This window comes from Pteropus medius, unplaced genomic scaffold, assembly GCF_902729225.1.
Source record: "Pteropus medius unplaced genomic scaffold, Ma_sr-lr_union100, whole genome shotgun sequence".
In the NCBI taxonomy this organism is placed as follows: domain Eukaryota; kingdom Metazoa; phylum Chordata; class Mammalia; order Chiroptera; family Pteropodidae; genus Pteropus; species Pteropus medius.
The window spans coordinates 2269555-2285887 of NW_024356397.1; the positions used below are offsets into that span (position 1 = coordinate 2269555).

The 16333-nt window shown below is 50.7% G+C and overlaps 1 protein-coding gene across 21 annotated transcripts in view; it reads left to right on the forward strand.

Moving 5' to 3' along the window:
• Positions 1-5684, forward strand: part of KRT80 (keratin 80) — a 41749-nt gene extending 36065 nt beyond the window's left edge. For 19 of the 21 annotated variants that reach the window (XM_039862280.1, XM_039862281.1, XM_039862282.1 and 16 more), the window contains 5 exons: positions 1446-1610; positions 2105-2230; positions 2820-3040; positions 3529-3584; positions 3733-5684. In XM_039862280.1, the coding sequence (XP_039718214.1) occupies positions 1446-1610; positions 2105-2230; positions 2820-3040; positions 3529-3584; positions 3733-3857 (693 nt within the window). In that variant the 3' untranslated portion in view covers positions 3858-5684. Of the gene's footprint in view, positions 1-1445; positions 1611-2104; positions 2231-2819; positions 3041-3528; positions 3585-3697 lie in introns of all 21 variants that reach the window. The other 2 variants (XM_039862285.1, XM_039862288.1) reach the window with 1 other exon arrangement.
• Positions 5685-16333: the final 10649 nt, after the last annotated feature.

Genomic DNA, 16333 nt, shown 5'->3' on the forward strand with positions numbered 1-16333 from the left:
ATGAAGTGGGAGGTCAGGGCTGGACTGTGAATACCAGAATGTGTAACTGTAAGTCCCTGGCCCACACCCTCTCTCCTCCAGATGACATCCACCCCCACCTCCCAGGGCACCTGCCCCACCCTCCATGCTCCACGGAGGCCTCAGCCACCTGACTCACTCTATACAATGCTGGCCACCAACACTCTGCTTCTGCCCCCTCTTCCTCCTTCCCAATGGGCAACCAGATCCTGGCAGTTATTTAGCACACCCAGGGAAAGCAGCCCAGGGCTTGAGAGGTGATGCCTTGCAGCCCCTTCTGAAGACCCCTGACCCCACCTGCCTCTCTACGCACCCCTGAGCATTCAGGCCAGAAGCTGTCAGGCATGATAGAAAGCCATTCTGGGGAGGAAAGACAGACAGGGGCTTCAGCAGAAACAGCAAAGGGCTCTGGGCTCACAGCTTTTTACATAACCTCTTCGTGCCGCAGTTTCTTTCCTGTCTGTAATCTGGGGCTAACTCTCATGCCAGCCTGGTGAGGATGAAATGTGAGGCTGCCTGCAAAGCACTTAGCCCACAGCCAGGCCTAGAATGAGCTCCTGGTGAAACAGGAGGCTTGACCACTTGCAGGGGTCTCGGAGGATGGGGATTGGCATGTCCTAAGCAGAGAAGAAGACAGAGGAGGGACACAGAGGGGTCCAAAATGATAGGGAGAAGGTAAAGAATATTAAGGCCAAGTCTTCTTGTTGCTGGGCAAGCCCCTCAGCTAGATGAGGAGGGGGCTGTGAGTCTTCAGAGTGACCCTGAAGTGACCTTAGCCTTGGCCTCTGGTGGGGTGGTGGGGCGGGGTATATGGGGAGTAGAGGCTTGTCAGCCTCTAGCCCCGCTCCTGCCCCTCATCATTCATGAGCTTTCACTCTAACATTTATTCAACAAACTGAGATGCTCCCTTGCCCGATATGGGGGATCTGGAGATGAAATGGCTCTGCCAGACCCTCAAGGAGCTCCCCATCCAAGGAAGGAGGCTAAGCTGCACACCACTGAGCCATAATGATGCAGCAACGAGCAAAAGGGACAACTTCCCCAGGCCCAGACATCCTGGGCCTTTTCGGATCAGCCAGGAGGAAGGTGTCCCACCCTGGGAGGGGGCCGCAGCATAGACAGTGGGGAAAAGGTGAAAAGGAATAAGGCTGGTAGGGTGGACCTCTGGGGCCAGGAGTCCTCCCTGAGCCCCTCTCCTCCGCTCAGAGAGAGAGGCCAAAGGGTGGGCGAGTAGCGGGGCGAGATGCTTCCCGAGTACAAGCTGAGAGGCATCGTGGGGAGGCATTTATGTTTTGATCATCTCTCTAGGGAGACAGAGTAGCCCACCCTGCACCCACCCTGGGGAGAAAGAGACAATGGGGGACTATGGAGGGCTGAGGTCAGGGTGCCGCACTGGCCCTGAGCCCCCCATGTCTGTGCCTGGCCAGGAGCTAAAGGACCTGGCAGCCCAAGTGAAGGATGTGTCAGTGACCGTGGGCATGGACAGCCGCTGCCACATCGACCTGAGTGGCATCGTGGAGGAGGTGAAGGCCCAGTATGATGCCATCGTGGCTCGCAGCCTGGAGGAGGCCAAGGCATACTCCCGGAGCAAGGTTTGGGGCTGTCAGCACTGGGTAGACGGAGGCAGCCAGGACAGGAGGGGCTGCGCCAGCCATGGCTGAGGTTGCCTTCAGCTGTGTGCGAAGATTCTGGGACAAAGGAATAGGGAAGCAAGCGGGGGGGACCATAGCAGTTGGCTCACAGGGAGGTATAGAGAATTAGAGAGCCCAGCCCTGTGCTGGGCCCCAAGGGGTGACAGGGGCAGGGAAAGCCCACAGTCTGCATCCTTCAGAAGCTGGTGGTGCTGCTACCCAGCAATGCCTGGCCAGGTATGGGCACAGCCCATGGGGCTCAGTCTAGGGCAGCCAGGAGGAGGACACGGTGAGGGAGGAGACGGAAAGAGGCTGCCCTGGAATGGTGGCTACAGAGGAGGAGGTGAGGCTTGGAGTGAGGGAGAGAAAAAAGGGCAGCAAGAGGTGATGGATGGGGGGCCCTGGGAGGAACACAGTGAGCAGTCCCTCACCATCACGTCCCCTACGCCCTCCAGCTGGAGGAGCAGGTTGCCTGCTCAGCTGAGTTTGGGAAAAGCCTCCAGAATAGCCGCAGCGAGATCGCTGACCTCAACGTACGCATTCAGAAGCTCCGATCCCAGATCCTCTCCATCAAGAGCCACGTGAGTTCTGGAGGACCCACCTGGAGGTGGCGCAGGGAGGAGTGCAAGGACTCATACTGTCCCACACTCACCAATGCTGAGTACATGCAAGACCCAACTGAGTGACCTGGGCAGGTCACTTAGCACTTCTGTGCCTCAGTTTCCTCAACGGTCCTCCTAAGATAGCTATGGGGATCACATAAGCTTTGCACGTGAAAGTGCTCTGTGAACTGGCCAGGGCTGTTGGAACGTTAGAGCACCCCACCACCACACATACCCAGAGCCCACCGCCTCCCGACAGCTATACAGAGAGAAGGGCATAGAGGCCTAAGCCCTGGCTTCCAGCCAACTCAAGGCTTTAGAGCAAGTAAGGACAGCTGGGACAGGCTCCTTTGGGGGCTTGTGGTGCTTCTCTCTTTGGCAGCCTTCAGAAAGTATCTCCTTAGGTCTCGCTGAACCCCCTCTTGCTGCAGTGCAACCCATTACCAGCCCAGGAATGCGTTGCTTAGTCCTCTGTCCCCCAAGCACAGAGGTAGCCTCCTGGCCCTGGCCCACTCTCCCTCCCACCCCTGCTCACTGAGCCTTTCCAACTCTGTTCTCCTGGCTGCAGTGCCTGAAACTGGAGGAGAACATCCAAGAGGCCGAGGAGCAGGGGGAGCTGGCCTTCCAGGACGCCAAGGCCAAGCTGGCCCAGCTGGAGGATGCCCTGCATCAGGCCAAGAAGGACATGGCGCGGCAGCTGCGCGAGTACCAGGAGCTCATGAACACCAAGCTGGCCCTGGACATCGAGATCGCCACCTACCGGAAGCTGGTGGAGGGCGAGGAGAGCCGGTGAGGGGTGGGGCCGGCGGGGTGGGGCTGGAGGAAAGGGAGGCCTGAAGGACCAGCCCCCGCACAAAACCAGCCCGCCCCTCTGGCACAGTCCTGTGAGCCTGGCAGGCCTGGGTTCCTGTCCTGACTCAGCCACTTCTGAACTGGGACTTTGGCCCAAGTCCATTAAATTCTCAGTTTTCCCATCTGGAAAATGGGCTAATTATAAACATGGCCCGCCCACCTGAGGAGAAGAGGATTAATATGATTCTATATGCGAATGCCTGTGACAAACAAGTGCTCAGTATATACTAGTCATTTATACAGGGGAGAAGGGACAGAGGCCCAGAGAGGACAACCTGGCTAGCCAGGGTCACACAGCAGGGCAGCCCAGGGCTGGGAGTGACAACCAAGAATTGCCCTCCACCTTCCAGTCCCCAGGCCCCCAATCCCAGGGAAACATAAGCCACAGGCTCCCTTCACATCCCACCATTTCCCACCTTTCCCAGGATGGACTTGCCTTCAGCAGCCATGGTTAGCACTATGCAATCCAGATCCAGAACTGGTGAGTCTGTTTGCCCCAGAACCCATGACGAGGAAGGCGACGAGGGAGGAGGCGGGGTAAGGGGGAGGTCACGAGTCTAAAAACATCATTTTAAGTGGCTCCCATACCTCCAGCCCCTTCTCTCCCCCACCCCTTGTGTTCCCTGTAGTTGCTTCCAAGTCTCACCTCTCGAGAGCCCCCTCCCGGAAGAAGAAGAACAGCAGGGGCCATGTGATCAAAGTCACCGAAATGTCAGAGAAGTTCTTCTTGCAGGAGTCGGAGACCTCAGAATAAGGCAGCTGGACTCCAGGAGCCCCATGTCACTCCGCTGCTGCAAGACTCAAGAAAACAGCTTGGGGCCTCTAGGTTGGGAGGGGAAACAAACCTGATCCTGAACGGAGGGTTCGAAACAATGATTCTTCCTGGGGGTGCCAGGGGTGGGACAGGACTGTCACCAGCTATTCAGAATCACTGTGCTCCATATGAATATTCACAACCCCACCTGTCCAACCTCTGGCCAGAAGTTTCCTGACTGGAAAACTGGAATTGGGGTCACTTTTGTCTCTACCTCCTCATTTCTCTGAGACTCCTCCCCTAACAGAGGGCTCTGACCAAGGTCCCTTTGACCCTTCTGCCCAACCCTTGCCCTAAACTCACATCTCAAGTCTTGCCTTTGCCTCAGCCTCGAGGCCAGTGCCCTTGCTTGCCCAGCTCCAGCCGGCTGTGGACCAGAGGCTGATGAGGACTGCTTGGGCCCCTGCCCATATCTGAAGTCCCGTGGAGACTGGGTCCTGAGCTTCCCTGGCTGTCCTGCACCACCTGGGCTCCCCAGGGACCTGACAGGAGTAAAGGGAAGCACCTCTCTGGGTAGTTGGGACCTGAGCCTGGACCTCTGAGATCGGCCCAGACACCTGTGCTTCTTCCCTCCTCCTGTGGAGTCCTCCCAGCAGGTCACAGTCAGAATTAGACAGGCTGCTCAGCCAGCTCCCAGAACCTTCTCCAGAAGCTTTTCGTGCTTTGATGAGCTCCTTGGGGAGAAGGCTGATGGCAGCCCGAGACCAGGCACGGGAATCAGACCCTCCCTTCTCCTCCCTGCCATCCTGGGGTTCGCTACCCTGCCTTGGATCTCAGCTCTCTACCCCTGACCCAGGTTTTTCCAAGCCCGAAACCTGACATCGGTGCATCAGGCCCTGTAGACCCCTAGCCCCATCCCAGCCATGAAACCGCAGGCCTATTTCTCATGAATCGCTTCTCAGGGTCTCTGTTCTTCCCATCAGGCTAAACAGCCTGGCCCTGCTCTCCTTTGCATCCATCAAGGAGCCCAGGAACACCCCAAACCTGCGGGTTAGCGCTCCTGCCTTTTCTTCCCCCTGTGCTCCCCTTCTTCCATGTCCACTCCCCTGTCTCTGGCAGGGCCATGAAGAAGGCACAGTCCAGGCTGGTCTGGAAGCTTCTGAGCCCTTGAGTTCATGCCGAGGCGTCCCAATGACACCGAAGAGAAATTCTGCATCCAACAAGATTTGAGGATGGGAGGAGTGCTCCTCTTTTTTCCTCTTGGCTCTTACCTTTGGGGCTCACAGGGGGATCCTGGCAGCTCTAGCCTCCCACTCCACAGCTACCTCCTCTCCTTCCCTCTTCTCTCCCTACGTGCCCCTTGCCTCCCCTCCTCTTCTAGCCCCAGTCTTGGATTTATTCATCTCCTTTTCCAGGAGGCCTTGGCCCCTCCTAAGCCTCAAGCTCCTCCAGCCCTGTGTGGGGTTGCTGAAAGGCTACTACTGACTCTCTCAGGCTGGAGGGAACTCAGACATATACTCAGCCCTGGAAGTCCCAAAGGATGCTGATTGCTGCTTTTTCTCCGCTATTTATTGGTTTCCAAGGGAGCAAATCCTCAGTGGGGATACAAGATATATAAAATATATGTATATTATTTTTTCATAACTTATGTGGCTTTTAACTTATTGCTTCCCTTCCTTTTTCTGCATAATCAGTGGTATATATTATACTATCTGGATAGACGACACATACCCCAGCCCCTCCACCTGACCAGCTGACTATTTGTGAGCAAGGCCCCCTTTCCCTGCCAAGGGATGAATAAAGTGTTAAGATTTGTCCATGGATAAAGCTGTGTGTCTGCTTTTATCTCTTGGGATTTGTCTGTTACTTGTCAAACAGGTTGACTGTGGGACTTTGGGAATTCTCCAGTTATGGAGAAAGGGGGCCAGGGACCTAATTATACCTTCAGACCAACGTAACCTAGACACAGAAAGGTCACCTGCCCCACAATCCTACAAGGAGACTGTACCAGTGTTGACCTACGTTCCCAGTGACTCCTGACATGTCCAGGCACCACGTGGCCGCCTTAGCAAGCACAGACGTGGGGGATTTCCCCAAGTGGTGGCGGGTTCTTCCTCAAGCACAACTGTGGGGGTTGACACAGCCCAGAATATATTCTGACGGGTACAGGCCTAATCCTGCCAAATCAAATTTTAGATCAACAAACAAGAATTAAGGACCTTCTCCAAGCCCAGCCCTGTGCCAGGACATCTACGATTGTTCCCCACCCCTTCACCTTAGGAAGTTCACAAACAGGTTGAGAGAGAAGCCATCTACTCGAGATAGCCATCCTGGACTTCCTAGCCAAGTAAAGAAGGTCAGAGAAGAGAGGGGCTTGTGCGGGAAACCCAGGAATCAGAACAAGCTGCTGATTCCGAGGAAATGACTAGATAGACCGAAGAAAGAACAGGTGTCTCAAGGACAAGAATCAAGGGAGCAAAGAAGGGACTTCAAAGTATTGAGACCTCAGATAAATGAGCCCCTTTGCTCATCTGTATAATGAAGCACATGTCTTTCCTACTTACCTAATAGGGTGTTTGGGGATTTGATGAGATAGATTTGTTCATTCCTATCAGGAATTCCAGACTGCTTGCTTCTGGCACTCTGAACTGTAACAGCTCAACAAATGTAAAGGATTATTAGTGATGTCGTTATTGTTATTACAGCAGATGTTATGGATTAAAGACCAAATACAGGCAAATGGGCCTCAGGCTAGCTCTCTCAAGACTCAGGAGAGAGAGACTGATGAATAAACCACATTCCCATCCAGAGAGATCTAGAGCCAAGGCCAGCTCTCTACTTATTTTATCTTTGTTTTCTATTCTGTTAATTTCTGAATTATGAATTTCTGAATACTAATTTGAATTTCTGAATACGAATATGAATTTCATAGTCAAGAACATATAACACATTTGTTCTTTCCTTCCTTCTACTTTCTTTGAATTTATTATTTATCACTGTCCAACTTCTTGACTTGAACGCTATAATTTTCCACCTTTCAGCTTTTTCAATATAAGATTCTCTGAAGACCATAAATTTCCTTTTAGGTATCATTTTGACTGCCTCCTACTGTTTTCATATGTAGCATTTTTATTAGTGCTTAGCTAAAAGTATTTTATTCTTTGACTCATAAGTTATTGAGAAATTTCTCCATACACAGCTCATTCATGTCACAAGCATTTATTGAGCACATACGTAGTCTGTGCCTAGCAATACTCTGGATGCTTAGGAAGACACTAAATTCACCCAACACTTATCTCTGTAGGCTGGACTCCCTACTTTAGCTATGCCTTAGTTGCCTATTTTTGTGTCTTCTATCCCCCAAAAGACTCTAAACTCCTTGAGGACAGGGATTGTAGCCCATTAAATCCCCTGGGCCTTGCATAGTGTCTGGCTCATAGTAGGTTTTCAATAAATGTAAAATAAATGAAAGAATGAATGAACGATGTACCTCCCCAACTGAGGTCTCCTAGCCTAAATGTCCCATGAAAGTGAGGGCATAGCTCCTTGACTTTTGTATCCCCAGTGTTAATGCAATGCTTGACATATTGAAGGAGCACAGTTAGTGTGTGTAGAATAGAAGAAAGCTGAAGGAAGGGAGGAAGGAAGGAAGGAAGAAAAGGAAGGAGGAAAAGGAAGGAAGGAAGGAAGGAATGTAGGAAGGAAGGAAGGAAGGAATGGAAGGAAGGAAGGAAGGAAGAAATCAACACTTCCCTAAACCATGAAAAACTCTCCTGCCCCGTTCCTGGAGGCAGGTCCTGAACGGTTCTCTGGAAGGCTTGGAGTCTGATTCCCCCTCCTTGTGCAAGCTCCCTCCTCCTTTTTCTTTCTCATGCCTGCCCCCTGGAGTGATTCAGTGAATACCTGGCCAAGGGCGCCACCCCTACTCTGAATAGGACAACAAAAATAAACCTCTATCTAAGCTTGTTTTTTTTTTCTTCTCTTTGATCTCTGGCCCTACTTACCACCTGTGACACAGGCAGGACAAGTATCATTAGCTGAAGCCCAGAAAGACCAAGCATTGTAACTTTGGTCACCCAGCAGGGAAGAGGATGCATTTTGGTTCCACAGAACCATTTCTTACCTGCAGACTGCCTGTCATAGGAGCAGCAAAGATGACCAAACCCAGGAGTTGGTGAATTGGAGACTGAAGGTCCCCATGTTCAAACACAAAGGGCAGTGAGGTTGATGGTGCCCAGCCTGCTCCTCCAGGCTCAGCACGGAAGATCAGGGCTCAGAGGTCTTGAGTCAAGACTGGAAAGTCAGCACCCTCTAAGGGGGTCCTGGGTCCAGAGCCCAAGGAAAGCTCCCTGTGCTGGGGGTTGACTGCACTACCTTCCCTCCTGCCTCTTCTCCTGCTCTATTTAGGCCTGAAGAAAAACATCTGGAAGGGAGATGGCCCCTGTGTCTGGGAAGTTCTGGAGGCTGATGGGGGTGGCGGAAGAGGGGGAACCCACACAGAAACAGAGAGACAAAACCAGAGATACCTAGGTAGAGCTCAAGACCTCAGCACTGGGGCGTGAGGAGCAGCTAAGGCACTTTAGTCAAAGAGGGCTTCCTGGACAAGAGGAGCGAGGCAACTCCGAAGGAGGAGATGTTAGGGCCGGCAAAGAAGAAAAGAGTGGAAATGGCCTGGGGGAGGAGAGCAGAGCAGATTTGCTCAGCCTCCAGCCTGGGCAGGGAGCAGGCTGCAAGTTACCAGACAAGAGCAGAGGAAGCCTGAGTTGAGAATGAGGGAAACCATAGGAGCACATGCCATAATGTATATAACCCCTAAGCTCCCAGAAGGAGACAAGCCAACTATGTACAAGGACTGCGTCTTATTCACTGTGCACCCTACTGTCTAGCAGGATGCCAAGCACACAGTCAGTGCTTACTAAATGCTGGGTAAATGAATGAAGTCAGGAATGGCAGGTGACTGCAGCTACTGAGGGATGAAAGCTGCACCCGTCACAAAGGACTTTTGGGGCACCTGCTCTGTGCTGCACCCTGTGCTAGGCACAGTGGTGAGGGAGTAGGGAATAAATGGTACAATGCGGTCCTTGCCTTCAAGGAGCTTCAGGCTTCTGGTCAGTATATGGCTCATGGTCCTCTGTAATGCAGAAGTCCCCCTTGTTATGGTTGGCCACGTGCTCTCTGTGGGACTTTGGGCAAAGCATGTCCCCTCTGCAGTTGTTTCTTCATGTGTAAAATAAAGGGTTTGTATGGGTGCTCCTGCAGATTCTTGCTATGTCAGCACCTTGATGGCCTGCTGTTCCCTCCTTGCTTCTAGCTGTGCAGTCTTGAGCAACTTCTGGGAGATAGAATACCTGACTCATAAACGGATCTGCTGTAAAGCTTTAAAGAGATGATGCGCGATAAAAGAATTTAGCACAGTGCCCAGCACAGGCTAAGTGCTTAAAAATAGCGATAATAGCAAACACACGATAATTGTGAGAGCCTTCACCTTTATACCAGTGAAGAGGTTAGGCAAAGGTCCATAACATCTGCCCAGGCTCACCTGCACCTCCCCCTAACCCCATCCCCTCCAGGAGAAGCCAGGGCTTAGAGACTCTGTGTAGGGGCAGCCGAGGATTAGGCAGGGTAAGGAAAGTGACCCTCCCGTGCCCTGAGCAGCTGACAGCTGCCCACATTCCATTAGGGAGAGGTCAGTGTCGGCCTGGCCGGTCTGCACCGTAGCAAACACTGCCCTCTGCTGGCCGTGGCGAGACCAGCACTTCTTAGGCGCCTGAGCCCCATGGGCCTTACCTCCCCCCCACCCCCACCCGGAGAAGGGAGGGCTGCGATTCCAAGAGATAAACCTAGAACTCAAATCCTCACACTCTAAGCTTGGATATTAGGCCTCAGCACTTAGAGGTCCCCACGGCTGCACCCCCAGCGCTGGGGCCATAGGCTGAGCCATCTCCTTTCCCAACCCCTCCTCTTCCCTCTTACCCCAAAGGAGCAGGCTTAGCACCTTCCATTGATAGGGCTGCCACAGCCCACAGGCCTCAGAGACCTTGACCCCATCTAAAATTCTGACCCTAAAACCCTACTCTGGCTCCTTCTCATTTGTAAGTTCAAATATCACCTCTTCAGAGAGACCTACCCATCTAAAATACTCCCCTACTACCTCCACACTACTTTTTATTTCCTCTGTGGAGGCTAAAAATTTTAATTTTTTTCCTCTCATATTCTAAGTTCTAGCTGGGCTAATAATCACATTAATAGAGATGAATTAACAGGAAAAAATCAAATGTTTAATACATGCTCACGGGGAATTCACATAAGCATGAAAATTCTAAAGACAGCAAGCCAACACTGGGTATATAAGACATTTTGGACAAAGGAGAAAAGAGGGGACAGGGGCTATTAACCTTCAGAAATAAGAATGGGTCATTTACAGGTACTGGAGGAAGAGCCAGAACACACATGGCAGGCAGATTCTTCTTGCTGGGCAACTCAGAAACAATGGGACACAGAGGCTACCTAGCTAACCAGCGCCTGCCTGATGCCCTCTTATTTACCATACTCAATTCCAGTTAGGCTAAGGCAGCATTCTAACATTTCTTTCCTGAAGTCGGTTTCTCTGTCTGAATCTCTTGGGCAGAGGAAAGCGGAGGGAGGCTCAAAGGTTCTTTCTGAGGCTCGTTTCTTAATGAATAACTTAAAGTCAATATCCCAAAGGGCAGCTTCAGGGTGGCAAAATTTCTGTTCCCTTCACTACTTTGTTACGACCCTGTCTTATGTTCTTCATAGCACTTAGCACAACTTGCTTTGTCTTACTGACTTTCCTCATCTAGTATATCATTTGGGATCCAGTCAGGAAAAGAGACATCAGCCTAGATATTTCAAAGAGAGAGCATTCGATATAAGGAACTGATAGTGTGAGTACTGAAAGCATGAAGAACAAAGGGGGGATGCTGAGGTATTCTGGAGACTGGTAAACACAGGAGGCAATACCACTGCGAAGGCTGAGACAGAGGCCTTACCCAAACCCAGGAGCTCAGGTGAGAGTCCAAGGAGGCTAGTTCTTGGACGTGGGGGCTGGAGGACTAGATGAAGTAAAATCTTTTCCTTCTACTGGGAATGGTTGGAACTTAAAAACTGGGAGATTGTTCTAATTAGACGGCCAAGGCCCATGTGGGCTTCCAGAAGGTGCGCTGCGCATGTGCCTCGAGGGGAAAATGTGTAACATCTGCAAATGCCCTGCTGAACCCCTGTTCAGAAATAACAAACATCCTCCCAAAATAAACAAGTGGATCTACATCAAACTAAAAAGTTTATGCATCATCAACAAAATGAAAGGGCAACCTATCGAATGGGAAAAAATATTTGCAAATCGTATATTTGATAAGGGGTTAATATCCAAACTATAGAAAGAACTCATACAATGCAATAGAATAAAACAATCCGATCAAAAAATGAGCAGAGGACCGATTAGACATTTTTCTAAAGAAGATATATAGATGACCACCAGGTACATAAAAAGGTGCTCAACATCACTAGTTATCAGAGAAGTTCAAATTAAAACCACAATGAGATATCACTTCACACCTGTTAGAATGGTTATCTTCAAAAAGACAAATGATAACAAACATTGTGAGAATGTGGGGGAAAGGAACCCCTGTGCACTGTTGGTGGGCATGTAAGTTGGTGTAGCCACTGTGGAAAAAAGTATGGAAGTTTATCTAAAGGAAACTAAATCACTACCTCTAAGAGCGATCTTCACTCCCGCATTCATTGCAACATTATTCACAATGGCCAAGAAATGGAAAGAACCTAAGTGTCCATCTATGGATACATGGATAACAAAGACGTGGAATATATATACAATGGAATACTATTCAGCCATAAAAAGAAGGAAACCCTGCCATTGGCAACGACAGGGATGGACCTTGAAGTCATTACGCTAAGTGAAATAAGTCAGACAGAGAAAGACAAATATCGTATGATCTCACTTGTATGTGAGTCAAAAAAAAAAAAAAGATCCCAATCGCAGGTCGTCAGATGGAACCAGATCGAAAGCATGAAACCAGAAATCGTCTTTGCCTTTGCCACCGAGGATGGGTGTTAGAGTTGCCGGAAACGGGTGGCGAAGAACGAGGTTTGTTGAAAAGAGAGGCGAGTTGTTGTTGTTGTTGTTATTGGGCGTTGTTGTTGCCGAATGAATAAATGGGCGAATAAAGGAATAAATAATAAAATAAATGGAACAGGAACAGCTGGAAGGAATGAATAAGAAACAATATTGTTGGCCTTGTTGTTGTTGTTGTTTGCCTTGTTGTTGTTGTTGTTGAAAAAAAGGATAGAGGATGAAACAGGCCGGAATGGTTAATACAAATGAATAATGGCAGGAATAAATAAAGGCCAGTCGAAATAATGGCAGCTGAGAATGAAGAAGGAATGAAGGAACAGACAACCTGTCCCTCATCAGATCTTCATTATTCTTATCCCTTTTTCTAAGGAAAACAACCTGCCTTTCCCTGTCTCAACTAAGACATGCTGAGTTTGGTGGATGTTACTATAGCCACTCAACTTCTGTCCCAAAGAAAGCAAGAAAGAACCAAAATCTTCCTGCCTACTCCTCCGCCCCACCCTATTTACCATACTCAATTCCAGTTAGGCTAAGGCAGCATTCTAACATTTCTCTCCTGAAGTCGGTTTCTCTGTCCCTGACAGGTTTGTGCCAGTGGTGGCTCAGCTGCAGCCCCAAAGTCAGGCACCTCCCTGTCATCAGCCCCCACAACCAAGATGCATGCCATCTCAGAGCCAGAACTTAGCATGCACTCAACAAATACAGCGTGAACAAATCTGCCCAAATCCCTGCTCACATGGAGTTTATAACCTCATGGGGGGAGGGGAGGAGCAGAAAAGAAAGAAATGTATTATACAGGATAAAGTCATCCAGATGGCGATAATAAATAGTGTGGAGAAAAATAAGGGAGACGCATGCATAGGGGGTGTTGGGGGAGAGGTCAGGAAAAGCTTCACTGAAGTTTCATCAAAACCCAGGAGGAGGTAAAGAAGCAGGCCACATGGATGCATGGGGACTAGCATTCCAGCAGAGGGAACGGCAAGGGCAAAGGCCGTGAGGTAGGACCCTGCCTGACATGTGAATGGAACCAAAACTTTGCCACCCTGAAGCTGCAGGCGGGGTGTTGGGAGAAATGGGGGGAATATTGACTTTAAGTTATTCATTAAGAAACGAGCCTCAGAAAGAACCTTTGAGCCTCCCTCCACTTTCCTCTGCCCAAGAGATTCAGACAGAGAAACCGACTTCAGGAAGGAAATGATAGAATGCTGCCTTAGCCTAACTGAAATTGAGTATGGTAAATAAGAGGGCATCAGGCAGGCGCTGGTTAGCTAGGTAGCCTCTGTGTCCCATTGTTTCTGAGTTGCCCAGCAAGAAGAATCTGCCTGCCATGTGTGTTCTGGCTCTTCCTCCAGTACCTGTAAATGACCCATTCTTACTTCTGAAGGTTAATAGCCCCTGTCCCCTCTTTTCTCCTTTGTCCAAAATGTCTTATATACCCAGTGTTGGCTTGCTGTCTTTAGAATTTTCATGCTTATGTGAATTCCCCGTGAGCATGTATTAAACATTTGATTTTCTCCTGTTAATCTGTCTCTGTTAATTTATTAGCTCAGCTAGAAGAACTTAGAAGATGAGAGGAAAAGTATTATTTTTTTAGCCCCCACACATGTTTGAAAACCTGCAAGGGGGCCAACATGGCTGCAGCGGAGGGACAAGGCGGGGTTGGGAGAAGCCTCGTCAGAGGTGGCGGCCAGACTATATGCCAGGTCTTTGTTGGACTCCAGCTTTGACTGAGGTGGAGGGTTCGGGGTGGAGAGTTGGCCGGATCTGACTTCTGTGGTGAGAGGCAGAGGGCCAGAGCAGAATAGGAAATATGAAATTTTCCCAGCCCCACCTTTGACAAGAAATAAAAGAGAAAGGGCCTACTCTGCCAGTCTTTCTTACCCCATAATTTCCATCTCAAAGAATCAAAGTGGGTTAGTTTTCATTTCGACAACTTAGGACACCTCTCCCTCTCACTAGAATGTTAGCTCCTTAAGGCAGGTGCTCCTTAAATATTTGCTGAAGAAACCTGCAGACATACAAGTAAGGGAGGCTCCAGCAGCCTGTAACGACCTCCACTGCCACTTTGCATGTCAAGGCCTCTACCGGGTTTCTAGCAGACAGCACCCCCATTTCAGGAGAAGTTGACTGGCTTGCCTAGGGTCACCCCAAGGCAGAGCTGGAATCAGACCTCAAGTCTGTCTGAATCCAGGGCCCTTGCTCCTTCTCACTGTCGCAAAGGCCCATCATCTGTCAGGCCAGTGCAGTCCCTCCCACTTTCATCCAGCTCACCCAGAGGCCTAGAACACCAGCCTGGAATGTTCCAGAGGGAGAGGGAGATGTCCCTGTGCCTGTCCCTCTGAGGGTCTGTGAGTCTGTTAGTGGAATATTGGGACTCTACTCCTCCCGGGAGGGGGTGTATATCTGTCCCTCTGGGTGTCTGCCCCTCTTGGTGCAAAGTCCATGTCCCCACTCACACCCCCACCCCACCTGCAGGTGGGCTTGTCTATACCTGTGTTTCAGCCTCACCCTCCAAATTCCTTCCTGCCTGCAACTCTTCTCTTCACTATCTGTGGCACCTGAGCGCCCCCTGCTGACCACTGCTTCTCCTGCACCTTTATGCCCAGCAGGAGCAGCGAGTGACTGCGCAAAGGGGCGGGTGGTGCAATGAGCAGTTCCTGGGGCTAGAGTTTGGCCTCAGTCCTTCTCCCTTAGACTCATGAACCACAGAGGATTCCCATCTTGGGCCTCCTCATCCCTCTGTTCCCTCAGAGGTTAAGGGGGTATTGCCTGACACACACAGATGTGGGGACAGGGCACAGCATGTCCTCCAGCCCTGGGACTCTCCTGCAGGCTCCCTGGAGAACTTGCCTAGGTGGTAGAGAGCTGAGCCTTGAGAGAAGTGGATAGAGGAGGCGATGGGAGGACCAGATTCCCTGAGCCAGTCCGTAGTGGGTCCTCCATCTCTGCTTGGGGGCTGAAGAAAACCTAGGCCATTCCTTACCCCCAGCGTTAATTCCTCTCATCCCATCTGCCTTCCTCTTGTTCAACCCCCATCTCTGCCAATCCTATCCCTCCACGAAATGCCTTTCCTTCAAATCTTCAGAAGTCCCAGTGCCTTCAATGAAGCTATCACACATCCTGCCATGGCACTGATTCATGCTGAGTCAGGAGCCTAAGAAGGGGACAAAGGTGGGCGAGCTGGAGAGAGAGGTCAGCCTTCGGAGAGGACCACATGCACAGGCACACGGCTATGTGCAGACATTCGTGCACACACATACACAGCATGTGCATGTGTGTACACATGAAAGCCAGTGCACTCACATGCATGTACATGTAAACACACGTGCACAAATATACACATGTGTCACATGCTCACACATGAGCATTGGTGCACACCTCTATCCTTGGGCACAGGTATTCACATTTACAAGGAGACATCCCTAGACAGATACAGACCAATACAGGTCCACTATGAAAGCCCGTATCTGCATATACACCCATCAGTCGATGCTCACGTCTACACGTCACACACATCCACACATGCCTGGGGGAACAGCTACACTCTGGAGTCAGAGACCTCAGCTGGAACCCTGGCTTGGCTTTACCACTCACTTGCTCTGTGACCTTGCGTATGTGCAGCTTTTCAGAGCCTCGGTTTCCCTATCTATGAAAGTGAGTATAATCGAGGTGCCTATAGGGTTGTCTGGATTAAAAGAGGTAATGAATGGATCAGGCCTGGTACACAGTGTCAGCAGACAGAACCCTGACCCTCAGGCCTGCGGGTCTGTGACTGTGACTATAAAGTAACAAGAAGGGCTCCCATTGAGTTTTGAGGCAATGAGTCCCCTGAGCCTAGAGGCCCCAGCACAGGCACACACATGTGCACACACACACAGGGGCTGCTCTGTGTGTTTCTGCTGTTTGCAAAGGCTGCTTAGCTACGAACTGAGCTGACAAGCCCATGGGCCCACACAGGAGCCCAGCCCTCCCATCCCAGCCTGTTGAGACAGGGCCTGGCCAGGATTTCTGCATTCCTGCTACCTTCCCTCTTCTTCTTGGCCACAGACATCGGGATACAAAATAGAGGACTTAGGGACCCTCTAAGCCACCATAGGCTTGCTCTGCCTTCAGTGAGTTAAGGGTGTTTAAGGGGCCCTCTCTGAGACTGGGAGAACCCGGGAGTCCTCCTGGGGGCTCTCCAGCATGCCTGACAGCCACCTCCCCAACTCCATCTCCCTACAAGCCCAAGGCTGCTGAGATTATGCTCTGGCAGGGTGAGAGGTAGGAGGCACCGCAGGCCCAATGTGCCCTGTCCCCTACACTCCCCCATAGCCTTCTGAAAAAAGGCCAGTCAATATCCCCATGGCCACCCCGGGCCTGG